At 43.1% G+C, this 27,775-nt stretch overlaps 2 protein-coding genes across 17 annotated transcripts in view; one reads left to right on the forward strand and one right to left on the reverse strand.

Moving 5' to 3' along the window:
- Nucleotides 1–27,775, forward strand: part of MED12L (mediator complex subunit 12L) — a 352,938-nt gene that overhangs the window by 222,767 nt on the left and 102,396 nt on the right. The window lies entirely within an intron of this gene.
- P2RY13 (purinergic receptor P2Y13) lies at nt 19,528–27,527 on the reverse strand. The gene is made up of 2 exons (XM_023555423.2): nt 26,854–27,527; nt 19,528–26,339 (listed from the first exon to the last, which is right to left on the reverse strand). The coding sequence occupies exon 2, from the start codon at nt 26,322–26,324 to the stop codon at nt 25,329–25,331; it is 996 nt and encodes a 331-aa protein (XP_023411191.1). The 5' UTR covers nt 26,325–26,339; nt 26,854–27,527; the 3' UTR covers nt 19,528–25,328.

A 27,775-nucleotide genomic window follows, 5' to 3' on the forward strand; every position in this document is an offset into this window, starting at 1 on the left:
AGAGTCTAATCATGTCCCGGGCCCTGGGAATGTAAAAAGGAGGGTGAGTTCCTGCCCTCAACTGGGCTGTTCTCCAGGAATTTATAATCTAGTTGAGGATCCAGACGTAAACAGACCATTCCAGTGCAGAGTGATAGGTTTGGGATGCTGTGGAAGGACAGGAGTGCCCTGGCTGAGGGGGAAGGTTCCATGGCAGCTGATGGCTGGGTTGTGGCGGGCTTGCTGAAGGTTGGGTGGGAAGGGAGCACGTGGTGATACTGAGTATGGCCAGAGATAAGATGCAGTCCTCTGTAGGAAGATGACAGTGGCATTGAGGGATGGAAAGATGTGATAAATGGGAGGCATGTTGAGGGATGGGTGGCTGATGATAATGGTGAAAAGGGAGGGGAGTGTTGGAGGTCTCCCAGGTATTTAGGTGTTGGTTTCTTTCACTGGCGTAGGGCCCTCGAGAGGAGAAACACATATTGGGATGGGTGGGGTTCCATTTAGATTTGTTGATTTCATGATGACTGTGTACTATCTGGAAACCCTAGTGGCATAGTGGCTAAGTGCTACGGCTGCTAACCAAGAGGTCAGTAATTGGAATCCGCCAGGTGTTCCTTGGAAACTCTATGGGGCAGTTCTACTCTGTCCTATAGGGTCGCTATGAGTTAGAATCGACTTGACGAGAGTGGGTTTGGTTTTTTTTTGATGTAATATCTGCAGAGCCCTGGTGCCTTAGTAGTTAAGAGCACTGCTGCTAATCAAAAGCTCCGCGGTTTGAGTCCACCAGCTACTCCTTGGAAACCTTATGGGGCAGATCTACTCTGGCCTATAGGGTCTCTCTGAGTCAGAACCAACTGAACGGCACCTAACAACAACTGTAATATCCATGTGGAGGTGTCTACTAGGTAATTGAAGGTATAGGCCTGGAGCCTGGGGAAGTGCTTCTGGCTGGTGATGTAAATTTGGGGGGTCAAATAGGTGATAGGTAGGAAGATAAGTGAAAGATGAAGCTACAGGAGTGGATGAGATTGCCCAGGGGGAAACTGGCCAGTGGATGGAGAATAGGAAAGGGCCGACAGATTTTTAAGGAGCAACCCTGCGGAAAGGAGAGTTCCTGAAAGACTGGTAAAGAGTTTGGAAGGAATAGCATCATGTGAACCAAGAGATGAGAGTTTGTGAGGAGTTGTGACTAGTTTTGTTCTTCAGGGAAGTCAAGTGACATAGGACAGAAAAGGGCCATTGGGTGGGATTCAGTAACAAGAGGTTATTGTTCATCTTTGCCAGTGTTGCAGGCAGTGTGTGTGTGTGTGTGTGTGTGTGTGTGCGCGCGTGTTGGGAGGAAGGGGAAAGGCAGAGTCTAATTACAGAGAATTGAGTAATGCTTGTGAGGTGAGGAAGCGGAGGCAGCGATTTCATACAGCTCTCAAAAAAATACATGCCTATAATGGGCAAGAGAGAGCACTGGGAGGAAGAGACAGACCTGACTGAGGAAGATCTTATTATGCCTAAGACTGAGGGAAGATTTTATTATGCTTATTGTTTGAGGTCTTGGCCTAGCAGAGGATGGTGACAGTGGGTAGAGCCGAAAGACCAAGGACTTGGCTGTCTGACTGACTGGGGTTCTGATCCCAGCTCTCTGGTTTCCAGCTCTCTGACCCTCCGTTTCCTCATCTGTAAGATGGGTATGACAATACTTTCATGGCAGGATGACTAGGAGGTTAAAACGAGACATTTACAGAGCAGTCGGCCCAGTTGCACATGGTAGGGACTAAGTTCCTGTCCTATGTTGTAGACACGTAGTAGAATTTGCTTAGTAACTGCCTCAGCTCCTCTTTGGAGGAGCCACTTCACTGTCATTTTGCTCCAAGATCTGGCCCTTTCTTTAAGTTGTTTCTGAGCCTCCCTCTGCCGCCTGTCTGTCTTCACGGTCTGCGCGGTTTTTACTGCAGCTCAGCCACGGATCCTCTCTCGGCATGTCCCAACACCTGCAGGGTGTTGCAAGGAGGATTGCCTCCAGTGCTAGTAAAGGGCTCCCTTCCAGGACCACGTCGATGGTGGGGAATCCTGTCCTACCACCGCCTGCTCCTGCAGCTGAGAGCTGATCAAACCACTCAAGAATGTGATGTCTGTGGTAGGCTGGGGTTTCACAGCCATTCCTAAGGTTAGATGCTATCTGCTTAGAGACCTTCTGTTTTCCTCAGCCACCTATCAATATCATCCTTTGGCTGTTTCGTTAACTGTGTTTCTGTGATGTTGGTTGCAAGCTGTCTTTTTGCAATCAGGGTGGCGGAAGAGGATTAGTGTGCTCAGTGTCTCCTTTGTCTCGGACCCTGAAATAGATACTTGAGCTCTCTGGCAATCCTCAGAGCAACTCTGTGACCTAGGTGTGTGATTCCTTTCTTTCCCAGGTGAGGAAGACCCACGGCTCAGACAGTTAAATTAACTGGCCCTGACTCACACAGCGAATAAAGTATGGAGCTGGGATTCAGATCCGATCCGATTGAAACTCAAGGGGCAGCTCTTTCTATTATACTGCCCTGAAGAAAAATGAAGAAGGATTATGGAGGTTTATTTTGGAGGGGAGGAAGTAGGAGGGCAAGTATAGGCCAGTGTGGGGTTTGTGTTACTCTCAACCTCTTGAAAGACCAGATGATCTTTTCAACTGGCGACTTAGTTTTGCTTGGCCTGAAAGATGTTGAAAACATCAGGAAATTTCACATAAGAAACCAGACCTACATCCTGTCATGAAAAATGAGGTGTGCCAGCCCTGATCATGAATAATCCACCAGTATTAGCTGCCCCTTCCCGATGAGGGACGTGCTCACAGCCTTCTCTGCTGGCTTCCTGGGTCCTCCTCACTCAGGAGCATTCTCTGCTTGATCCTACAAACACTTGATTCTGCAACCCCTGGTCCTTGTATCATTTAATCTTAGGTGGCTGTGGACAGAGTAGAACTGCCCCTCGGGTTTCCAAGAAGCGGCTGGTGGATTCAAACTGCCGACGTTTTGGTTAGCAGCCAAGCTCTTCACCACTACATTAAATGTTCTACTTTGAGTATAAAAGTATCTTAATCCCCTTCCCCCCTCTGGATTTTTCCTGCTTTAGTGACCATCACTTAGCAGTCTTTTCAAATGATTTTGCAGGTATTTCTTCGCAACCCTGAAAAAATAACGGCAGGAGGTCCCATTGTTTAGGGCATACCCAGCTCCCTGCTGGAGTCTTCACATTGCTGAAGACCAAGGTTCCAGATCTCAAGAAAAGAAAGGGTTGTAAGTGATGGAGTGGGGACTTGAACCCAGGTGTGTTGGGCTCCAAGACCTCTGCTGTCTCCTGGGAAGGGGACTAGGAAGACCAGGGGAAGTGTCAGCATTCAAGGCTACTGAGCACACAGACCTGGCCTGCTGTTGAAACTCACCGGATGATACCTTGACCTGGAAGTCATTTGGGCCGGGCTGGGGGAGACTCTTCCTTGATGGGAGAAGCTGGCATGTGTTCCCCACCAGGCAGTAACAAGACCGTAACTCTCCCGGGGGCTCACAGAGTCTTGTTATTCCATTCAAGTTTCACAGCTGAGTTTTTGGATTGACAGTGGTGATTGTTTTCAAATGACAGAGTTGTAATATCACCACCTCTCTTATTTGTCCTCCACTTTCCAGTTTTTTCCATAGAAGCTCAGATCAAAAGTGTAAGAATTTCGGAATTGACGGCTTATTTTATTACCTTCTTACTGCACATCGGGACTGAACTGGTACGTGACCTGTGTAGTCCTGACATTTCAGTGCTAAAGGCGTGATGTTTACAGAAACCACCTGTTGCGAGTTACTGTGGAAAGATACAGCCTCTCTTGCATTTCGGAATAGCTTATAATCTAAGACTATTTCCCATCGTAAACCTGTGTGTGTATGTCTCCAATAATCCTAAGATCTACCTCTGCTGAGGGCTTTGGGAGAGAAGCTGGCTCAGTCATTAAGAGTCACCTCCTTTTGTAAGGGAATTAGGTCACTGTATTCATAGACAGGGCATTTCATTGGTACCCGCTTGTAGTCTGTCGCCCACAGATGTTGGAACCCAGAGCAGAGCAGCTCTTCATTCAGGTTTTTCAGGTGCTGCCCTGAAGTTCTCTTTTCAAAGTTATGGTTTCATATCTGTAGCCTGCTATTAAGCAGAATTTGGCTCACATTTAGGTTTTCAGGTGACCTTTCATCACTTGTAATTTTTTTTTACATTTTGGAGGGGGAGGTTGTGAACTGGGTATAAACTCCCTGAAGACAAGAATTACATCTGATGCTTCTTTATTTAATCTCTAAGTATTTGGGGGATTTCCCAACAGTCTTTCTGTTACCGATAATGCTTCTTTATAATGTTTATAACCTTATAACTCAGTGGGATCCAGCAACTTGCCCAATGTCACAAAGATAGTGAGAGGCGAAGCAAGGAAATGAAGTCAAGGTTTTGTGGCCCCAGAGCAGGCTGCCTCTGCTTTACAGCTTTGGTTGATGAGTGGAAAGACAGAAGTGGCCTGGCTGATGGAAAGTGTCCTAGATTCAGTGGACAGGTATTAACTTCTTCACTCAGTATTTTACCCTGACCCCGAGCAAAGCGTTGTACTTCCTCACCTACGATGGCGCAGCACTGGGCAGTGTTTTGTTCCGTTGTACGTAGGGGCGCTATGAGTCAGAACTGACTCGATGGCACCTAACAACATCTGTGACATGGGGGAGAATGATGAATACCTGTCCTAGCTTCCAAAGATGCTGTGAGAATCTGGAGAGATACGTTGTGCAAAATCAATTTTATATAAAGGTGTAATTCATGGCAAATACTACCTTTTTTTCCTCTTAGTAGTAAAAGCCCTATTACTCATTTAAGTCAAATTTTACAGTTCACTGAGTAGATACGTCTGTATTTATTTTCTGTTTAGGCAAGGTCTAATCTACAGGTAGGTAAAGTCTGGGTCAGTAGTTCCAGGGTGGTGCAAATGGTTAACATGCTCTCGACTGCAAAAGGTTGGACGTTAGGGTCCACCCAGAACCACCTCGGAAGAAAGGCCTGATATTCTGCTCCCCAAAAACCAGCCATTGAGAACCCTATGGAGCACAGTTCTAACACACGTGGAGTTGGAACTGACTCATGGCAGCTGTGCTGGTGGTGGTGGTAGAAATTCTGGATCACCAGGTTACAGGAGGCCAGGCAGAGAAGCCAGGGGCTGTCGTTCCAGTCATCAGAGCAGTAGTCTTAGGTGAATGTGTTCTAAACCAGATACATCGCGGATGGACTTCTGGTCCCTTAAAAAAAATTCTCAGAATTCAGGACCCTGGGTAAAGGCTTTAGTTGTCTGATTACAATTTGCCATCCTGTTAAGGAAAATAGGAATGTTTTTCACAGTCTTATGTAGTTACTCATCCTTGTTTTGGAAGGGTCGTTCTAGGGCTTAAGCTTTATTCAGGAGTTATAATTATTCCTCATGGTGGTGGTGGTGGTGATCACTGTCACCACTGTAATAAGGTAATCATTTTGGTTTTCCAGGCTGTGGATGTCGTGGTAGGTGTTCTCAAGGCCTCTCCCAGTGGAATGGAAGTCAGGTTAGCCACCCTAATTCTTCCAATTTCAAATCTTCATGTCATTCAAATTAATGGAATGACACTGGTACCCAAGGGTCCAGTGTTTTTAATTTTATCCCTTGCCTTAGTTGATTATTTTATCAAACACTTAGGCCTTCACGAAACATGGCACCCTCTCTCATCTGATCTGATCTCTGTAGGCATCTGCCAGTATTTTCATGGATATCTGATGGTGCAGTGGTTAAGCACCCAGCTGCCACATCTTTCCCCCACTAGCCACTCTGAGGGAGAAGGATGTGGCAGTCTGCTTCCATAAAGATTACAGCCATGGAAACCCTATGGGGCAGTTCTACTCTGTCCTGTAGGGTCACTGTGAGTTGGAATCAGCTCAGTGGCAGTGGGTTTTTAATATCAAGGTGTCCTGTGAGTTTCTGCCAGTGTCTTAGCGGCACCTGGAACCACGTTATCTGATGCCTGCTCCAAACTTCAGCCTCATTTTTACTAATTTCCACTAATTTGATGGTGTTTTCATCCTCACCTGAAAATGATGAGCTCGTAAAGGAGACTTTGAGACAGTTAAAATTGTTTTCGCTCGACTGCTAATCTAAAGATTGGCTGTTTGAACCCACTGAGCAGTACTGTGGGAGAAAACAACGTGGTGATCTGCTGGTGTGAAATTTACAGCCAAGAAAACCCGATGGGGCCGCTCTGCTCTGTAACTCATGGTCTGCCATGAGTCAGAGCTGACTTCACAGCAACTAACAACAACATAGGATTTTAGGGCTGAAGCCCATTGCTGATGAATCAATTCCAACTCACAGGGACCCTACAGGACAGAGGAGAACTGCCCCACAGGGTTTCCAAGGCCGTAATCTTGACGGAAGCAGACCGCCATATTGTTCTCCGATGGAGCGGCTGGTGGGTTGGAACCTCAGGTTAGCAGCTGAGCACTTTCCACTGCGCCATTAGTGGTCCTTTTAGGCGATAGGGCATAGTGTTTAATTTGGGATGAATATCCCTTCAAAAACTCTAAGAAAGTTTCTTAGAAAGAGCAGTATGATGAAAATATTTAAAGTGAGCAACGTACCTGGTCCCCATCACATCGTGCCTTCCTGCTCCAAAAGAGTGGTGTTTCCTGTTGAACTTCGAGTTAGTACCTCCAACCCTTCTCCCTATGCCTACTGTTAGGGTGTTGCTGTGTGAGGGTCCATAGGAGAAGCTGCTTTCCCGTCTACATGTTGAGAATAGTGTTCCTCTAGACCTGCCCCTGGGAAACCCTGGTGGCCTAGTGGTTAAAGAGCTCTGGCTGCTAACCAAAAGGTCAGCGGTTCGAATCCACCAGGCACTCCTTGGAGACTATGGGGCAGTTCTGCTCTATTCTATAGGGTCTCTATGAGTCAGAATCCACTCGATGGCAATGGGTTTGGGTTTTTGGTTTTTTAGACCTGCCTCTAGCTTATTGATGCTGAATCATTAAACCTTTGAGTTTTCCTGTTGGAGTTGTCTGTCTCCTTCAGGTTGTGTTTGCGGTCCACTGGTGTCAAATATATAGGAATTTGTGCCTTAAGGAGAGCTCATCTCTCACATGGCTTTTAATTTCCCCCCCTTTTTTCCCTAGGCCTCATTTTTCTTATCAAAAACTTATTGGGCTTAACTTCATATTAAACATCTCTGTAAACTGTCTCAAATCTATTTTGTGGAACAAGGCAGGGTTCAAATAAATAAAACAGGTATGTAAGTACACTGGAGAGGGTGCTTGTCTGGGATGAAGTTAAATGGAGAGGAGCCCTGGTGGTACAACGGTTAAGTGCTCAGCTGGTAACCCAAAGGTTGGTGGTTCATACCCACCCAGTGGCTTCTTGGGAGAAAGACCTGGCAATGTGCTTCCATAAAGATTACAGCCAAGAAAACCCTATGGGGCAGTTCTGCTCTGTCACGTGGGGTCATTATAAGTTGAAAAATGACTTGACGGTACCTAATACCACCACCACCAATTCGTGGAAAGGGAAGGGGTGGTTCTATGCTGTCCTACAGGTTCACTGTGAGTCAGAGTTGACTCAGTGGCAGTGAGTTTGATTTGGTTTTGGGTTAGGACTGTTCTAAATTATTTATATATATTTTAATTTATTGGAAAGGTATTGGATTCAAATTGCAGATTTGTCACTTATAAAAGTTACTTAACCCTTCTGTGTGTCAGTCCTTTTCTGTCATACTGTGTGCATAGATTGTTGTGAGGATTGAATGGAGTGAAACCTGATTAGATCTTACAGTGGAGCTTGGCGTTTGGTAAAAACCCAGTACTTAGATGCTGCTGTTAATATTATTTTGTCCTTAAAGGAAGTGAAAGCTGAGATGTCAGGGAAGGAAGAGAAGCAGGCTGACCCCGAAGGGCCCAAACAATACAAACCTAAATAAAAAAATCCCTTCTGATTTAGTCTTCCTTCTTCCACCCACATCCCCAAATGCAATAAACCCTCTTAGCATACTCTCTGTCAGCCTATTCAAGAAATAGCTGTCATCTTCTGACTAGACTTTCCTTTTCTAGGCTGTCTCCGTAAATAAGGTATTCAGGAGTCCAGACTGCCCCTCTTGCCCCCTCTCCTCAACCCCTGCTACCCCATGCAACATGGGCGTTGAAAAAGTAGTTTTCCAGTGGGATTTTGCTGAAGGACTCAGGAAACACATATCCTTGATCATTAGTATCGTGGAGGAACGAAGGAAAGACTTAACCTCGAATTATCAGAAATAATAATGAAATAAGGTATCAGCAGGGTGTCTTTCTTTCCCCACCCCAAATATGCTCCATTATAGAACTAAACTTTTGCTGTTTATATTGCTAGTAAATTGGAATCTCTAACTAGGATTTCGAAAGGAAACTGTTACCAATGTTGACATCACTAACACGAAAGCCAACTCAGCTTTGAGGCTACGATATAAAATCCTGACATAGAGAAATCTAATGTAATGAAGCAAAAAGTTACTCTACCTTTAAGCCCCACCTCCTTCAAAAGACTTATTCTAACTTCATGGGGTTCCAATCTCTGAGTTTACTTCTTGCTTTCCTGACTGAAACATAAACTTCATCAACAGTTGGAATGTGAAACGAAGTTAAGCTGTTGTTACAAGGCTGTTTGTCAGTAGCTAGGCAATTTTCTCAGTGACTTTCCTGACATGTTTTAACATGATTTCTTGTGGAATCAGAATGAGGATTGCCCTGTTGTTTGTGGTACAATGAAAAGATTGAGATTCTTTTTATCAAAAAGGCAACCGGGACAGAAGATATATATAGAGAGAGAGAGCACGCGCGCACGAGAGAGAAGCGAATGAAGGATTGTGAAATACATTTAAGTTTTGGGTCTTGGGAAACAATTTAAAGGACTTTAGGTCTTGCTCGTCCAATAAAGTCAATATGATTTTTTAAAAAATCACTTAATAGACATAATTATCAGAACATTGTCTCCTGTCTTGAAGGTGCACTGTTGGGTTTCCATTTTCTGCCTGCCTGAGGTGGAAATGGGGAAGATCTGGGAAGGGCATGTGGCCCCTGTTTTGGAAAGTGGCTCTTTCCAAAAAAGGGTTTAGCAGACTCATTCAGACAGCATTCTCGTTTCTACTTTTTCCTTCACACCTCAGGTGTAAGCAGAAGTATAATTACAGTCTTAATCAGCACAGGGTCCTATTAACCACAGCTTTTAAGAAAATTAAAAAAAAAAAAAAAAGTTTTTGTTTTTTTTTCATTTACCTTTCATTGCAGTGGCTGGCTGTCCATTCACCTGATAGTGGTGTCTTCAAGTTGAAACAGGCTCCTCTAGTTAAGAATAAACCTTAAAACTGAGGTTGGCAGAGAACTGGGCTTTCCGGTAAAGCACAAAAAATAACCATTTTCTCCCCCGATAGGGAAGGTAGGTGCTCCCCCACCTCCCTTGAGATTGTCCACTGGGGCACCCTTTCAGATTCTCCTGCGGGAACAACTGGAACGACTTGCTCTCTTGCTCAAAGAAATGACTCACATCTCAGAGTAGGTGAGATTTGTAGACTGGGAAAGAGTATTTCCTGAACCTGCAGGAATCAGACGGTGATTCACCTGGAGGGAGCGCAGAGGGCTGGAACTCAGAATTCCAAAAAAGACTGTTCATGGAGTCAGGGCGAAAGTCTCAGGTTGGGTCCTGCAAATCCAGATCCAATTTGTAGATTTTTTCCTGGCTTTGTATTTTTAATAGAAAATATGTATTTACAACCTTCCTGCCAATTAAACTCTGGATTAAAAGGAATCAGAATGTATTTTATGAAAGATAAATTCTTTGAGAATATCCTACGTGTTATTTAAAAACTAAAATTAAAGCATGTTTAAGTCATTGGTGGCTTCCGAGACCTGTGGTCTCCTTTGAGAACCTGGTGTAGTCTGTAGACCCATTTTCATACCTGCACACATATAAATATGCAAAATATTTTAAAGAAATTATTTAAGGGACAGGTCACTGAATCCCTTGAATGCCATTCTTCTACAAAAGATGATTTGTTTTAGTTTTGAAATTGTCGCACAAATTTATATAATCAAGTCTCTTTTTCTTAGTTGTAATTAGTTTTAGAACTTTCGGGTAAAAATTTCCAAAAGATTCTGATATTTTCTTAAACGCAGCATTCAAACAAGTAAGTGTAATTTAACCAAAGGGAGTTAAAACTTCTCTCATGGAGAAGATAAATTAATATGAAAATAATAATGATGGAATCCTTTTTAAATTAGTATATTAATAATAGTTGTTACTTAGTGTCTATTTGTGCCTTAAGGAAATGAGGTGTATGTCCTAGTTGGTTTTCTTTGTGTGTTTATACAGAAAAAGACGTATATGTTAAAATTCTTTCGTTACCAAATTAAAAAAAAAAATTTTTTTTTTGATGGCGTGTATTTTCAGGATTGGAACACATGCTTACTACAATTGAGTGTATTTAAATTTTTGGTTGGTAATAAGCATTATCTGACTCATTGTGACCCCGTAGGACAGAGTAGAGCTGCCCCATAGGGTTTCCAAGGAGCGACTGGTAGATTTGAACTGCCGACCTTTTGGTTATCAGCCTGAGCTCTTAACCACTTCGCCAGCAGGGTCGCTGTAAGGTTGCTATGACTTGGAATCGACAGCGTACAACAAACAAAAACAAAAACAAAATACGCATTTTGAGAAATACGATCTGGTAATACAAACCACCAGTTAAGGCGAGTGTCACTCTGTTGCCACCAATCTGTGGTATGACAAGACACTACACCAATAAGAACTAAATAACTTATTGCAGGCACCTTTCCATTAGGTTACATGGGGAAACTCTGGTTTTCCAAAGATGACACAGAAAAACCAAAACAAACCCACCAGGCCTCCCTATCACACAGGAAAGCCGTAATTATGCTTACAAGTCTTATCTCACAGAAATAAAGGGAAAAAAGGCAAAAGTTTATAAAAGTTGACAAAACTAACACATCCAGGAAGCATCACCTAATAGAATGCTCAACCCACACAACAGTGAGGCCCCAACTCTGGTCTGCTGAGCTTCACACATTTCAAAAGGGACCCACCTCGAGGCCACATGCGTTAGAACCTGACTTACTACCTACGAGGTCCAGAGGCTTGAAAAGTTGCTGATTTACCATTGAACCAATGGTAAACTAAAGAGTTAAATACCAGAATTGGATGTCAGAAATATATTTCTTTCATTGCCTTTTTCTAAATAAGCAAAACCAAACAAGTACATTTTTTAATGGTTTCTCTGTTCTCTTTAGGGTTGTTTATCACATAGGAGTCCCCCGGTGCACAAATGGTTAAGTGCTGTGCTGCTAACCAAAAAGTTGGTGGTTTGAACCCACCCTGAGGTGCCTGGTGATCCTCTTCGCAGTGGTTCATAAGTAATAAATGATGTACTAACTGCCGTGTCTCGAAAACTATCAATTCAAGGGGAGAACGTCCCTTGTAGCCTCTTTAAAAGCACGTTGAGCAAAGACTTGTCTGTAAATTCTGAAGATTACTATCCCAGATTTCCAGTGGCGTGTATAAAATCACCAGCTATTAGGAGTTTACTTGGACACGTATTTCACGAGCCTCGGTTAAAAAAGGCTCTTCTTTTATCTACCTTACATTGTAGAACACTTACAACCTGAGTGGATGTTGTCTTATTAGGGCCAACTGACCTCATACTGTATTTTGCTCTAAAGGAAATACCTTTCCTTTGTAGCGTTGCTGGTAATGTTTCTGGTGTGCTTTTCTATTTTGAATTTAAAGGGGGGCCTTTTTGATAGTTTAGAATCACATTACTTGGCTTTGAGGGTCTTGGAAAAATCAGGGAAAGGAGCAGCTTGTGAAAGAATTATGGCAGACCCTTCTGCATTTGAAACACGGCCCGTGAGTCATTCCTACATAAGGAAGCATGACGCGTTACAACGTTGATTTTGTATGGTTGGGTTATTTCTAGAAATCTTCCGAAGGAGGGAAGGGGTTGGTGTCCCCTCGGTGCAATGTGTGGCTGCCCTTTCTCCTTCTGGGGTGGGGATAGACTAGGTCTTCTCTTTCCTTTAATAAGGTCGTATTTTATCCGGTTATTGGAGACACTAGCCTAACAGTCAGTTTGGGGTATTTTGAGTGCTTCTTTGACTGGTGATGCAAATTAAGTTTAGTAATGAAAAAGTTAACAAGAGGCAGTCCTCCTGCATTATTCTCAAAGCACAGTATGCCATTCTCAAGTTGGAGCTTGTTAAACTTGGTCTTACTTAACATTCAAAAAGGGAAGGTGGTACACGTTTAGTCACGAAAAAAAGTATAACGCTTTCATGAAAAGAGCAGCTGAAAACCGGCCCATAACTTTATTATTGTTCAAACTATCGAAAGGTAAACCTGCTTCATTTTTTTTTCCTGCTGATTTTTATAGCAAGGCTCACATTTCATAAAATCCCAGGAGACTTTATAGCAATAATTACCCTGCCACTTCATTGGAAGATCCTATTAAATGGAGGGAAGCTCTTTTTAATGATATTGTTTTGCCATTAGAAAAACCAGATTCATTTTGAATACAGCAGGACGTTTTCCTCATAGATGTATATCTCTCTCTATAACCACAGTTTGTTCTGTTTTTTTACTAGGGATGATTTTTTTTTTTCCCTTGGAACTTTGTGTTGCAATCTGTCACTCTCTATCATTGTAATCTCGGATGTTCCCATTTCTTCTAAAAGGATAGTACAGATACAGTACACTAACTCTCTGTCACAAAACAGAGACAAGCAGGAACCTAATGAAGCACAGCTCAGGGTGACCTGTCTGGCCTGCCCACGTCTTTTGCATGTAGCCAGAACATAAAACACAGATCGTCGTAAAACCTTCATCAGATCTCACTGGCCCCATCTCTCTGGAGACAGAAGTCATTTTAATCGTGGCCCATATCTAGTAGCTGAGAATTTGTGCTCAGTGTAATTACAACAAACCCTTTAATACTCCTTTGGTAAGATTGCTATCTTTGGGTCCCTGTGCTTGGATTACTGTGTTTGACCTGTCATTTGAAATGTTTTGTTATCTATTGGGCCTGCCTGTCCTGAAGCACTTAGCTTTTTTATGGTCTGAGAACTTCATGTGCAGTGGTTGATTAAAGGGAGGGAGGGTTGAGAGATTGGAGATGTGCCTGCATCTGACTCTTGCCCTCGTACCTGCACCTTCTCCTGTGCTGGGTGACTATGGCCATCTTGTGGTCTCAGAAATCTCATTCGTGAGAGTCAGTGTGGGGCCTTGACCGGAGCGTAGTTACAGGGGTCACATAGACTACAATTTGGATTCCAGCCCCTCCATTTAGTGCCTTTGGACTTTGGGCAAGTCATTAATATTTGTGAGCCTCATGCCTACCTGAAAGATTATAAAGCTTAAATGAGATCATTTATACAGGGTAACGACTATAGTGTTCTGAACTTGTTGGTACTTCATGACCAGTAGCTCTTTTTGTAAGATGGCGGAAGGAGAGTAAGTGAGTGAGTGAATGCACGGGGTTGTCTGAATGAATGGTAAAATTGAAATGATTAAAAATTTGAAAATATTCCCCAACTGGGAAGGCAAGATGTGTCCATAGATTTTGGCTGCCCTCAGTAAGTTCCCCATTTTCCTTTGATGGTGAACCAGTGATTGCTTGAAATACTTTTGATATTATTCCTTAACAGTGGTTTTTCCAAAAAGACTTTCCTGAAAAGGAGGAAATTATGACTAGCTTATTTCAGACTGTCTTAAATTGAGGGAAATTGTAAAAGCAGAGGCCAGGGTATATGAGTGGGAGAAGGGAGGTAGGCTCAGCAGGGTCACCACCTTTAGGCTAGCGCTTCCTTCAGTCATAGTTGTCTGGGCTTTTTTAGTTTTAGGAAAATCACATGTGCAGTTAGTAGAGTGAAAAGGATAAAAAACAAAGTAATATATGTATATATGATATAAATTTAATACATAAAACTAATTATTAAATCTTGTTAGAACTTCATACCAGCTATAAAGGTATTCCAGACATACTGGACTAATTGTCTAAGATGCCTACCACTAAGTAAGATCACGTCCAAGCGTCTAACATTTAAACTGACGTACAGAAATAAGTACAGAAATAAAGGTAGAAGTCCCAGGACACATCAGTTTGAGTTTTATTATCGGAGTGGCAGAAGTTCACATGCTGAGTGATGCAGGGAATTTTTTTTTTTTTTAACTGTTTTACCTACTTACTTAAGACTTGTAGTTATCTTTTTACTTACTGTAAGTCTTAAATTCAGTTTCTCTTTCTCTTTTATATTTTTGTTTTTTTCTTCCTCTTACCTTCTCAATTCACATCCCTGTTGTTTCATCTGTATTTCCCTTCTCCTCCCCCCTCCCCCATAAATGCGTTATATTAGAGTGGAGGGAGGTGAGGTTGGCAATTACAAACGCTGATAATGTGGACACCTGAAGTGTTGGCACACCCATTTTCTGACCCAGACTGGGTTCTCTTGCCCTGTGCGGTTACACCCAGCCATTTGATTTGCGACCTCAGCTCTAGTTTGCTGTTTACAGAGCATATTCACATCGGAAGGAGCTACTTACTCTTCCTATTCTTAGGAACCCTGGGAAAAAACACTTGTTTAGCAACCGTTGCCCTTTAGGGGGAAGGTAAGAGTTGCTTCTACTTTCTTACTTCCCATTCACAAACTGGGGCTCTACCCCACCTCCTTCTTAGTTACCACTGACCTCCCAATTGTAGATTCATTACATTTGGCCTCGCCAGACTGTATGCTTCTGTTGGCTATCACTTCCTCTTTGAATCTCTCTTGTTCCTTGGTTTCTACTACAATGGACTTCCCATTTCATCTTTTTTAATTTTGTTCTTTATTGTGCTTTAAGTGAAAGTTTACAGTTCAAGTTAGTTTCTCATACAAAAATTTATACCCACATTAGTGACCCTAATTGCTATCCCTATAATGTGACAGTACACTCCTCCCTTCCACCCGGGATTTCCTTTGTCCATTCAGCCAGCTCCTATTGCTTTCTGCCTTCTCCTTTTTCCTCTGGACGGAAGCTGCCAATTTGGTCTTGTGAATCTGATTGAACTAAGAAGCATACTCTTCGTGAGTAGGATTTTACATCTTAGAGTCCAGTCTAATCTCTGAAGAGTTGGCTTCAGGAATGGTTTTAGTTCTGGCTTAACAGAGAGTTTGGGTGCCATGTCTTCTGGGATTCCTCCAGTCTCAGTCAAACCATTAAGTCTGGTCTTTCTATTAGAATTTGGGTTCTGTACCCCGCTTTTCTCCTGCTCTGTCAGGGACTCTTGTGTTCCCTGTCAGGGAGGTCATTGGTGGTAGCCAGGCACCAACTAGTTCTTCTGGTCTCAGGCTAATGGAGTCTCTGGTTTATATGGCCCTTTTTGTCTCTTGGGCTAATGTTTTCCTTGTGACTTTGGTGTTCTTCATTGTCCTTTCTCCAGGTGGGTTGGGACCAATTGATGCATCTTAGGTGGCCACTTGCTAGATTTTAAGACCCCAGACACCACTCACAAAAGTGGGATGCAGAACTTTTTCTTAAACTTTGTTATGCCAGTTGACCTAGATGTCCCCTGAAACCATGGTACCCAGACCCCTGCCCTTGCTACTCTGTCCCTCAGAGTGCGTGCTTATCTTAGCTTTTGGCTTAGTCCAGTGGTGTTGACTTCCCCGGTATTGTGTGTTGTCCTTCCCTTCACCTAAAATAATTCTTGTCTGCTATCTAGCTAGTGAATACCCCCTACCCTCCCTCCTTCCCTCCCTCCCCTTGTAGCCGTCAAAGAATGTTTTTTTCTGTGTTTAAACCTTTTCTTGAGTTCTTATAATAGTGGTCTCATTCAATATTTGTCCTTTTGCTACTGACTAATTTCAGCCACCATAATGCCTTCCAGATTCATCCATGTTATGAGATGTTTCACAGATTCATCATTGTTCTTTATTGTTGCGTAGTATTCCATTGTGAACAAACCATAATTTGCTTATCTGTTCGTCCACTCGTGGACGCCTACATTGTTCCCATCTTTTTGTTATTGTGAACAGTGCTGCAGTGAACATGGGTGTGTATATACCTATTCGTGTGATGGCTGTTCTCTAGGATATATTCCAAGGAGTGGGATTGCTGGATTGTATGGTGCTTCATAGGCGGATGAATTTGCATCTGGATTCTCAATTCTGTTCCATTGGTCTATGTATCTGTTGTTGTACCGGTCCCAGACTGTTTTTGACTACCATGGCGGTATAATAGGTTCTAAAATCAGGTAGTGTGAGGCCTCCCGCTTTGTTCTTTTTCTTCAGTAATGCTTTACTTATCCGGGGCCTCTTCCCTTTCCATATGAAGTTGGTGATTTGTTTCTCTATCTCATTAAAAAATGCCATTGGGGTTTGGATTGGGATTGTATTGTATCTATAGATCGCGTTGGGTAGAATTGACAGTTTTACAATGTTGAGTCTTCGCATCCATGAGCAGGGTATGTTTTTGCACTTAGGTAGGTCTCTTTTGGTTTCTTGCAGTAGTGTCTTGTAGTTTTCTTTGTATAGGTCTTTTACGTCTCTGGTCCATTTCATCTTTTAATTCACCAAGCGCTTCCCCTGAACCACACACACACTCCCAGGCATCTACCCAGTTTCTCTTTTCCCATCTTTTCTGTCAGTGAGCTTGTACAGCAGGGCCTCTGAGGTTCTCATCTAATTCCTTATTTCTCTGTCTCAGAAAAGATGATTCCTTCAGCCTCAAATCTGGGCCTGTCTTTGGAGACCTAGATCCCTTTCCTCATCTGCTGTCTAGACTCCTTGACCCAGCTTGCTCACTGAGACCTCGGATTCATCCTACCCATATCCTTCTTGGTCTTCATTCACGTTCCACCAGGTCACTCAGGCTAACCATGTCCAGAGCAGTGACTTTCAACTGGGGTAGGTGCTGGGCTTATGGACCCCATTGAGAATACATTTTGCATTTTAAACATGTATTTTACATCTCACCCTCCACTCTTCAGTTGTCTTGGACTGTAAACTCAAAAGCCCTTTCTCTGAAAATGTCTCAAAGATCCATGTCAGATTTTCTCCCTTTGGCTCTTCCCTGCATAGAGGAAGACTTCTTTAATGATCTCCTGACTTTAGTGGTTCTCTTTTCAACCTACAGTTATCCTGTTACTGGCAAATTCCTTTTCCTAAAGCCCATAGAGTGTACAGTACTTCACCCCAGAAGCCTCCAGTGACTCGTAAAGTCCAAATGACCCAGTGCGGCATGTCAGTGCTCCACGGTAGGGTCCAGTGCTCCACTCCCAGGCTGGTCTTCAGTGCTCACGTGCCACAGCCTTGGGCCCTCCATGCCCCGCTCACCCCAGTGACACCACAGTACTCACACTTAGCTGAACCTTCTCTCACGGTACCCACTGCACAGTAGTTTCCCTCTTGGAAAGCGCTGTTTGTCTTTGAAGGCCCACTTCAAATCTCCATCTCCTGTGAGCGTGTCTTCATTTCCCCATCTGGGATTATCCGCCTTTTCCCTCGAGGTCCCATGGTGCCTTAACTGCATCTTGACTTGTTGGGGTCTTTATCCTCTACTCGTGTACAACTTCCAGAGAGGTGAAGTGACCGACCAAGTGAACAAATGGGATTTCATTCCTCTCAGGAACTCCCATGGACTGTCTAATGAATCAACAAGTCTGTCTTGGAAGAAGTACAGTCAGAATGCTCCTTAAAGCAAGGATGGTGAGACCACGTCTCACGTACTTCGGACATGTTATCAGGAGGGGTCAGTCCCTGGAGAAGGACATCATGCTTGGTAGAGTAGAGGGTCAGCAAAAAAGAGGAAGACCCTCAACGAGATGGATTGACACAGTGGCTGCAGCAGTGGACTCAAGCATAACAACGATTGTGAGGATGGCGCAGGACCGGGCAGTGTTGCATTCTGTTGTACATAGGGTCGCTATGAGCTGGAACTGACTTGATGGCACCTAACAGCAACAAGACCTCCCAAGTGCTGTAGGGGTCCCAGAGGACTGGTATGGTGCCAGAACGAAACTGTTCTTTGCCCTGGGGTTGGTGAAGCTCATTTACGTTGAGACCTTTCCCTCTTCTCTCCAGGAGCCCTTCCTTACTGTTTTCACTGCTAGGGCTTGATGTCAGCCTTTAAGGAATTCCATTCAGCCTGACTGACCGGGAGGCGCTGTAGCAGAGCAGTTGAGGTTCTGGTCTGAAGGCCTTCTGTCTGGGTTTCAGTCCCAGCTCTGCCGCTGCTTGCTGGTGGGGTGATGAACACTGTGGGCAAGGTATCTATCCTCTGCCTGCCTTAGTTTCCTCATTCTTTTTCAACAGGGAGCCTACTAGTATTTATCTCTTAGGATCATAGTGAGGGTTAGTTACAAAATAATCCTTGCAAAGCACCTAGCGAAGTACCTGGCACTTGGCAAGTACTGAGTAAATGGACTGGCTGCCGTGTAAGCTGCTGGGAGGTTCTCAGAAGCTTCTAGGGCAAGGCTTATTAGCTGGCAACACTGGCAGCCATTAGAGCCCACACATGAACGTGTGTTGTTTTTCTGGGGTTGGGGAGGCTACAGAAGTTTTTAAAATAACAGGAAATACAACATAGAAGACTGGGTTTATAATTTCTCTTGAGTGCATTAGAAGACCTGAGGTGTCAATGTAGTGGTTTAGAGTGTGGAACAGAAGCCAGCCTCTGATTTACAATCCCAGCTCTGCTGGTCACAAGCTCTGTGACCCTATGTAAGTTACAAAACCTCCCGGAGTCTCAGCTTCTTTATCTCTAAAATGGAGATAACGGTAGCACTTTATAGGCTTCCTGGGGTTATGAAATGAGGTCATGGAATTGAAGCTGTCTGTAAACCTGCCCGATATGTAATAATGGAGAGTGAGTCTGCTGCTTTTGTTACAGGCAGCTGCCCTGGACCCGAATTCCCAGATGTACGACAGTTGGCACTATCTGGCAGTGGCCCCTGTAGAGTGGTGTAGTTGTTAGGTGCCGTTGAGTCAGCGTGTACCCTGCGTACAACAGAATGAAACGCTGCCTTGTCCTGCACCATCCTCACAGTCGTTGTTATGCTTGAGCCCATTGTTGCGGCCACTGCTTCGTCCATCTTGTTGAGGGTCTATCTCTTTTATACTGTAAAGTGGGCCATGACATCTCAGGTGGTCATAATCCCTTGAGCGCCCTGTCGTCTTCTGGCTGCTCTGCTATTGTTATTAACAATTTATTTCCTTTGTCTCTTGATGGCATTTGGGCTGCCCCCTCCTTGCTTTGTGCCCCAGGCATGTCCTCTTGGGCATTCACGTCCAGGAGGGCTGCGTGAACCAGTCTGCCTAGAGACGTGAACCTCAAGGAGAATCTAGCACTGTGGTTCAGACATACACAAGAGCATCACCTGGAAGATTGTTGCGAAGCAGAGCCTCAGCTCTTACCCAGACCCACTGGCCTAGAAACTCTGGGCGTGGGCCCAGCATCTTTGTTTTAAGAAGTGTCTCAGGTGATTCCGATGCCCAGCAAAGTTTGAGACCCACTGATTTAACACGTGTATTTTTTATCCATATCACTTCCATTTTAAACTCAATATGTTGAGTTGTGTTTCTAGGCGTTTCAAATGGCTTATGAGTTCTGCGCTTAGTAAGACCGCTGTCCACTAAACCTACGTTTCTTTAGAGTTTAGGAACTGCTGGGTCTGGGCTTTGCTGCTCTGGATGTTTTGTTCTGTTAAGATCTGTGTGCATTTTGATCCAGTAAATGGCTGGAGGAACACAGCTTGCCTGGGGACAATGGATAGACATTTTACAAAGAAGACTTTAGAAAGATAAGGAAGGGACCACCTTTCAACAGATATGGAATATACGAAGGAGTGGAATTAAGATGGAATAATATTTTAAAAGGTTTATTAGCCCCCTAACTTCTGCAAGTTGGGAATTCACAGTGCTTCTCTGCTTCCCGCTTTCTCTGTACATTAATTTTTGTTGGTTTCTCAAGAATTCTTCTCTGTGGGTGGCACAATGCCTCCATCCCGCCCAGATTCAGAAGACCTTGTCCTGTTAGCCATTAAAAATACATTTTAGCTTTTGACAAAAAGTCATTAATCATTTTCTGAGCTCACATATTCCTTCAAAGTTGCCCTTTTTTTTTTTGGTCCCCTTTTCTATGCTAATTATGGCTATGGTATAGCATCCTTGGAGTCCTGGTGACGAAGTGGTTAAGAGCTCAGCTGCTAACCAAAAGGTCAGCAGTTCGAATCTACCAGCTGCTCCTTGGAAAATCCTATGGGGCAGCTCTACTCTGTTCCATAGGGGTCACTGTGAGTTGGAATCGACTCAGCAAAAATGGTTTTGGTATAGCATCCACTTCCACAGCTTCTTCTAGAATTTAATTTTGTGATTGCTAGTTTGGAAAATCTTTTCAAGTAGTTGCTTTTAATTTTGTGAATCTTATTTTAAGATATCTCTAATATATGTCTTCTCCAAGTTCTGGGTAGATTATTTCATTGTGCACATCAGGCGCTCTGTTGCTGACTGTAATGTTATTATTGTGGAATCAGGGATATGTATTGATAGAGGACAGAATTTCTTTGAAATTTTAACTTGAAAGATCCCTGTTTTTTTTTTTTTTTTAAATCTTACACATTAGCAATACCTACATTCACTTTATGTTCAAAAAGTCATTAGAAGTGAAATACCAAGGTTAACACCACTGAGTATTTGTATTTATTTTTAACAAGGCTGGCTCAGAAGCAGATCCTCGTCATACAGTATTACTGTCGACTTGTGACCTGTACTGCACTTAACACAGGCAATGTGGATTAGTGATATCCCTAAAAGTTATCGTAACTTAATTCTTTTATTTGAGAATGAAAATCAGACATCAGGAGTACTTTCTATAGGACATTCCAGAGATTTTAATAAGCTACCATTACACATTTTACTTAACAGAAACCAGCAGTACATAGCTGAAGCATTTTATCAATAGGTTTAAAACTGAAATGTCGTCAAACATGAACCCCCAAGCTACACATGTGCTGCTTAGTAACCCTACTTCCTTATTAAGTATTCCCTGGTAAACCCAGGACACTTCTTCCCCAAGCCCCGCTGTACACTCTATGGGAGGGTATGTGAAAAGAGCTTGAGCCTTTGTTTCAAGGCACATATATCACCTGTTGATAAGAAAAACATCAAAGAGACCTGGTTTTTCCTCTTGTTCCCCTAATATATATAAAAGTAAAACTAGTGGAGCTTATTTCATCAAGCATATATTGATCGCATGGTAAGATACAATCTGCCCTGAATAAGATACACAGGTTATTTAAAGGGTAGACACATGTGTGAGCAAGGAATTACAAAGCATTGTGATAAGTACGATAATGAGACATGACAGAGTATAGAAGAGGGAGTTGCCTACGTGAGACTTCATGGACTAGTTGATCGCCACGCAGGGTTTTATGGATGGACAGGAGTTTTCTGTGTGAGTCACGTGTGGTGGGTCAGGGCTGAAAGGAACATGGTGTGTCTGGCAGTTACACATTTATAGAAGAGGGTAAAATTGAAAGGATGGAAGGGCAGTGAGGAGATGAGGCCAGCAATGTAGGCACATTCCAGGGTCCCCAGGACCTTTGAGGGCGCATAGAAGGAGGCCCGGGCTTCACCTTATGATGGTCGTGTTGAGGCTATGGTATGTTTACAGAGTATGCCCACTCTGCGCATTTTCTCTAGAGGATATAAATTGGTACCACAATTCCACAGTCCCAGATAATCTGATATTAATTACATTTTTGAGACACAAAGGGATCCAGGAAAAAGAGTAGGGATAGATATGTACAAATAGGTCACCATCTTTTGAAAAATCTGCCAAAATGAGTATTAGTGATGATAGGTCAGCATTTCCATCTCTCTGTGCACTCAGACTGGGAGGACAGTGACACATTCCATTTGAAACTCTCGGAGTCTGTGGTCTGTGAGGAGCACTGTGGAGATACCAAGTAAACATGCCCATATTGTCTGTCTTTAGGAAACCTAACTCTCTTTCAGGGATGCAGTCAGGAAAACAGCTAACCAGTAAAGGGAAGTGAAATGAGGGCTCTAACACGTGCCCCAACAGCGAGAGAAGTCATTATTTTCAACCAGGAGTATGGGATAGGGCAGTAGGGTTATGACCCAGGGAGGCTTTGCTGAGTGTTTGCCATATTCAGCTACCATTCGAGTATTTGCTAGGCAGAGGGGAGAATCCAAAGAGCAATAACCTAGCATTCCAGCCTCTGAATTGTACACCGTCTAGCGCGCAAGCAGAGTACTATAATACAGTCTTCTCTGTTCTCTAGTAATGGTGCTATGCCTTATCTATAGAGTGTTGTGATAATGGGGGAGAGGCTTTCTGTAATGGGAAGGAGAGATCTTTTTGGCATCCTTCGGATTCCCCAGCTTTTCATACTTAGTATCCCTTCAAGCCATAGCTTCAGCTTTCATCGGAGGACCTTGGAGGGTATTATTTGTTTAAAGAACCAAGTGACATTTGTGGGGTACAAAAGCAGTGCTGTTGTTTGCATTATGTATGTAAAAGAATGGGAGAAGGTGATAAACACACACACACACACACACACACACACACACACACACACACACAGAGTTGCTGTTCAGTAGATTCTGACTCATGGTGACCCCGTGTGTGCCAGGGAAAAACTGTGCTCCGTACGGTTTTTTAGTCACTGATTCTTTGGAAGTAGATTTCCAGGCCTTTCTTGGAAGTGCCTCTGAATGGACTCCCACCTCCAACCTTTTGGTTAGCAGCTGAGCTGATTAACCGTCTTCACCACTCAGAGACTGTGAGGTGCTTAGAGGCATACATTTATCTATAATAGACCTTTTCCTAATTGTAAGCCAGTGCTCTTGAAAAGATGACCCCTAGTGGCTGCTTACTTTCCACTGCAGTCTCTTAATGATACTCATTTTGCTTAAAAGAAAAGAAAAAAAAAAAAAAAAAAACCCATTGCTGTCAAGTCGATTCCAACTCATAGCAACCCTATAGGACAGAGTAGAACTGCCCTATAGGGTTTCCAAGGAGTGCCTGGTGGATTTGAACTGCCGACATTTTGGTTAGCTGCCATAGCTCTTAACCACTATGCCACCAGGGTTTCCATTTCACTTAAGAATATCTAATTAAATCGAGGTTTTGAGCACATGTGGATGGGTATAGGCATATTTGTGGGTACAGGTGTGCATGTAGGTGGGAACAAGTAGAGAAGTATAGGTATTTGTAAATACAAATATGTAGGTGCAGGTACATGAATTCATTGAAGACACAAATACAAATACTCCTCAGACATAAAACCAAATGCCTTCCAAGATAGGTTTCTGAGTTGGAAAGCTTAAGACCATAGTCTGATGGGACAGCTCAGTCAGTTGGCATAGCATAGTTCATAAAAACCATGATCCGCATGCTAGTAAAGTGAGTAGTGTCTGTGGTCTTGAAAGCATGTGAGCGGCCATCTAAACATGCCTACAGGTCTCTGCTCTCCAGGAGCAGAACGGTAAGAAGGCAACCAAAAGCTCGGAGAAGAAACAAGCCTACACGAGCCACAAGCTCACCTACCCTGAGACCAGAAGAAATAGATGGTGCCTGGCTGTCACCACTGACCGCTCTGACCGGGGTCACAATAGTTGGTCCTGGATAGATTGAGAGAAAAATGTGGAACGGAACTCAAACGATTATTTAAAACAAACAAACAAACAAACAAAGCCAGACGAACTGGAACAGCGGAGAACAGAGGACTCCCTGAGACTGTTGTCCTGAGACACTCTGGGGGAACCGAGACTGTCCCCTGAGATTACCTTATGGATATTACCCATAAGATCAGTGCCCTACTTAAAAACCATCACTGTAAAACCAAAAGGCCAACAATTACTCAAAAGCAAGAATGAGAGGATAAAGGGGCAGGGAAACTAGAGTACCAGAAAGGGAACAAACGGAACACAAAGAGAAGGTTAACACATTGTGATAGATGTAACTAATGCCACTGAACAATTTGTGTGTAAGCTGTCAATTGGTAACCTAACTTGCTGTATAAACTTCCACCAAAAGCTGAATAAAATATAATTAAAAAAATCTATGTAATTCTTTTTGTACACCAGGAAAATAACGTGTAAGAAAGCATTTGTTCAAACTTTTTCTTTTATTGTTCGATTTGATTTGCAAATAAGTTGTTTTTGAAATTTTCTCAGTAATTAAAACTTAACTAAATATAAAGTTGTCAGCATAGTTATATATATATATATATATATGTGTGTGTGTGTGTAGATACATATATATAAATAAAATTGTACTTTAGACGAAACCCTGGTGGCACAGTGGTTAAGAGCTATAGCTGCTAACCCAAATGTTGGAGGTTCAAAACCAGCAGGTGCTCCTTGGAAACCCTATAGGGCAGTTCTACTCTGTCCTTCAAGGTTTGTGAACCATGACTTGACAACAACAGGTTGGTTGGTTAGATGAAGGTTTACAGAACAAACTAGTTTCTCATTAAACAGTTAGTACACATGTTGTTTTATGACATTGGTTAACAATCCCACAACATTTCAACACTCTCCCTTCTCGACCTTGGGTTCCCTGTTACCCGCTTTCCTGTCCCCCCGCCCCCCCCGGTCTTCTAGCCCTTGCCCCAAGGCTGGTGTGTCCCATTAGTCTCGTTTCGTGGGTGTGTCTAATCTTTGGCTGAAGGGTGAACCTCGGGAGTGACTTCATTACTGAGCTAAAAGGGTGTCCGGGGGCCATAGTCTTGGGGTTTCTCCAGTCTCTGTCAGGCCAGTAAGTCTGGTCTTTTTTTGTGAGTTAGAATTTTTTTCTACAATTTTCTCCAGCTCTGACTGGGACCCTCTATTGTGATCCCTGTCATAGCAGTCAGTGGTGGTGGCTGGGCACCATCTAGTTGTACTGGACTTAGTCTGGTGGAGGCCATGGTAGATGTGGTCCATTAGTTCTTTGGACTAATCTTTCCCTTGTATCTTTAGTTTTCTTCATTCTCCCTTGCTCCCAGTGAGGTGAGATCAGTGTAGTATCTTAAATGGCTGCTCAAAAGCTTTTAAGACCCCAGATGCTACTCACCAAAGTAGAATGTAGAACATTTTCTTTATAAAGTATATTACGCCAATTGAGCTACATGTTTCCCGAGACCATGGTCCCCACAGCCCTTAGCCCAGCAATCTGGTCCCTCAGGGAGGTCGTGTGTGCCTGTGGAGGTTGCATGACTTTGCCTGTACAAGTTGTGCTGGCTTCCCCAGTACCGTGTGCGGTCTTACTTTGGGTTATATGTCTGAGTACTGTGATTTTCTTGGCTGGATGCTGTGGTCTTTCTCCGACTCATGCCTGGTAGTCTTTCCATGAATTTTTTACATAAGAATACATATATTAAGGGATCCATACAAATGTTAGTGGCTGCCAAAAAGAGAGTTGTTTCCTTGGCAATAAATAGTTGATGTTGCAGTCGACAGTCAGTCTTATTGTTGATTTGACTGTGAGTGTACGGAACCTTGGCAAAATGAAGTGGGGCAAAACACACAAAGAACACAGCCACCACGACAAACACTTTACCTTCCAGCTTTTTCTTGCTTCTGCTGTGCTGACTTTTGGATTTTCTGTAAGAATCGTATACTTTTTTCGCAATCACCACGTAGAACAGAAGCATGAGAACAAAAACAGCCCAGAAGATGAACTGGGATATGTCACTGACCACCTGATGCCAAACCAGCCCCGCAGAGCTCTTCAGAGAAGCACACTTCTTCACTGATAACGGTGTGGCCTCCTTGTTACTTAAGATCATGTTTGGCAAGGAGATGAGGAACAAAAGGAGCCAGATGAGGGCTGAGATAGCTTTTGCAAAAGCAGGTTTCTGTACGAAAAACTTCCCGAAAGGTCTGATGATCTTGAGGAATCTGTCAAAGGCAATGAGGCCGAGCAGCATGATGCCCACATACATGGTCTCATAGAAGACAACGGCCGAGAAGCGGCAAACGAAACCTCTGAGTTGCCAGAGTCCAGGGTTCAAGTCAGAGAGGATTTTGAACGGAAGCATGAAAGTCATTATCAAGTCAGCCACCAAGGTGTTTTTGAGGTAGACGATGAAGGTGGAGGAGCTGGGGATGTGAATGAACACCCACAGGGCCAGAGTGTTCATCAGGATGCCCATGCAGAAAATGCTAGTGTAGAGGACGGGGAACACCAGCTGTGTCATCCGTGTGTCTCTGGGGCACCGCTCAGATCCGTTGAGGCCCTTCACCGTGGTGGCGTTCATTATTCCTGATGTCCGCTGTTACAAAGAAACACGTACACATACAGCGTAAAACAAAAATACCTCATGATCTGGAAATGCTATCTTTTTTTTTTTTTTAATGCTTTAGTTTCACTGTAAGTTGGAATCGACTCGATGGCAAGAGGTTTGGTTTTTTGTTTTTGGATTTAGGTTTGTACCATATTAACTCCTTATATTTATTCAGCACATTCAGTAGGGCTCTTTGAGAAGGCACCTGTTGTTTCTAGCTGGAATTTGTAAAGCACGTAACACGGTTTTGGTATCTTTTATGGTGTCATGACTTTCACACCTTTATGAAATCCAAATAACTGCTTCTTCCCCATTCCCAGGAGCTGCTTTTCATGACAGTAAAACAAAACCCCATTGAAAAGATAACAGTACGTTTCAGATTGCTGTACTATAACCTATGGCTGTAGGATGTTAATTTTAAAACCTTTTTTTTTTTTTTTAAAGCATATTCAGTCTTTCATAAGCAAACCCACTCATAGTAAAAATAAAAATGGAAACTTACCTTTGTTTGGAAGGGTACTCAGTTCTGTGTCTTCTGATTAAAGCAGTCATTAGTTCAGCCCAAGAGCGTTTGTTTGAAGCCAGTGTCGTCGTTCTGCTTTCTTATACTGAGTTTCCTTCCTCATTTTCATGCGGTAATGTGATCCGTTCGAATATCTTCATATTCAAAATTTGGGATATTGTCTAAAAAGGAAGCTCTTTGAGTTCAAATTTATCTATTGTTAATCTACTCTACTTGAATCCATGAGTTAATTTGTAATTATCTTTATCCTATTTTCTCATTTAATAACTTGCCTGCAATTTATCTTCTCTATCTCCACATTCAACCAACATTTTTCAGTGTCTCTTACATAGAATAACAGTAGGTAGAAAGGTAAGAAAATAACCCCAAATTACAACCTAGTAGAAGAGTAAGACTTGATTCTGAAGTCTGGGAGAATCATCTTCTGCCTCCTGGTAGACTGGTTTTTCCAGGAGTTTGTGTTCAGGAGGTTGGCCTATTTATTTCTGTAGACATATGTCTCAGTCTCTTGATCCTTGGATCTCTGAGATATAAAATGACTTGTTTTCTAAGAGGTAGGGGCCGTTAGAGCCAAACTGTTGGGGTGAGAATCTCAGATCCACCATTTATTGGCTGCTTGGTTATAAACTCATTGCCATCGAGTTGAATTCTAACTCATAGTGACTGTACAGGACAGAGTAGAGCTGCCTTATCGGGTTTCCAAGGCACATGATTTAACAGCTCTGTGCCTCAGTTTCCTAATCTGTAAAATAGGTTTAATATAGTATCTACTTAAGAGGTTTGTTGAAAGGATGAACTGAGTTGAGAACAGTGTTGGCTCTATAGGAAGTCCACAAAATTGTTAGTCAGTCACTGTGATGGCCAGTGGATTACAGATTTAAACAAAGATGTTATACTAGTT

This window comes from Loxodonta africana, chromosome 23, assembly GCF_030014295.1.
Source record: "Loxodonta africana isolate mLoxAfr1 chromosome 23, mLoxAfr1.hap2, whole genome shotgun sequence".
Classification (NCBI taxonomy): Eukaryota; Metazoa; Chordata; class Mammalia; order Proboscidea; family Elephantidae; genus Loxodonta; species Loxodonta africana.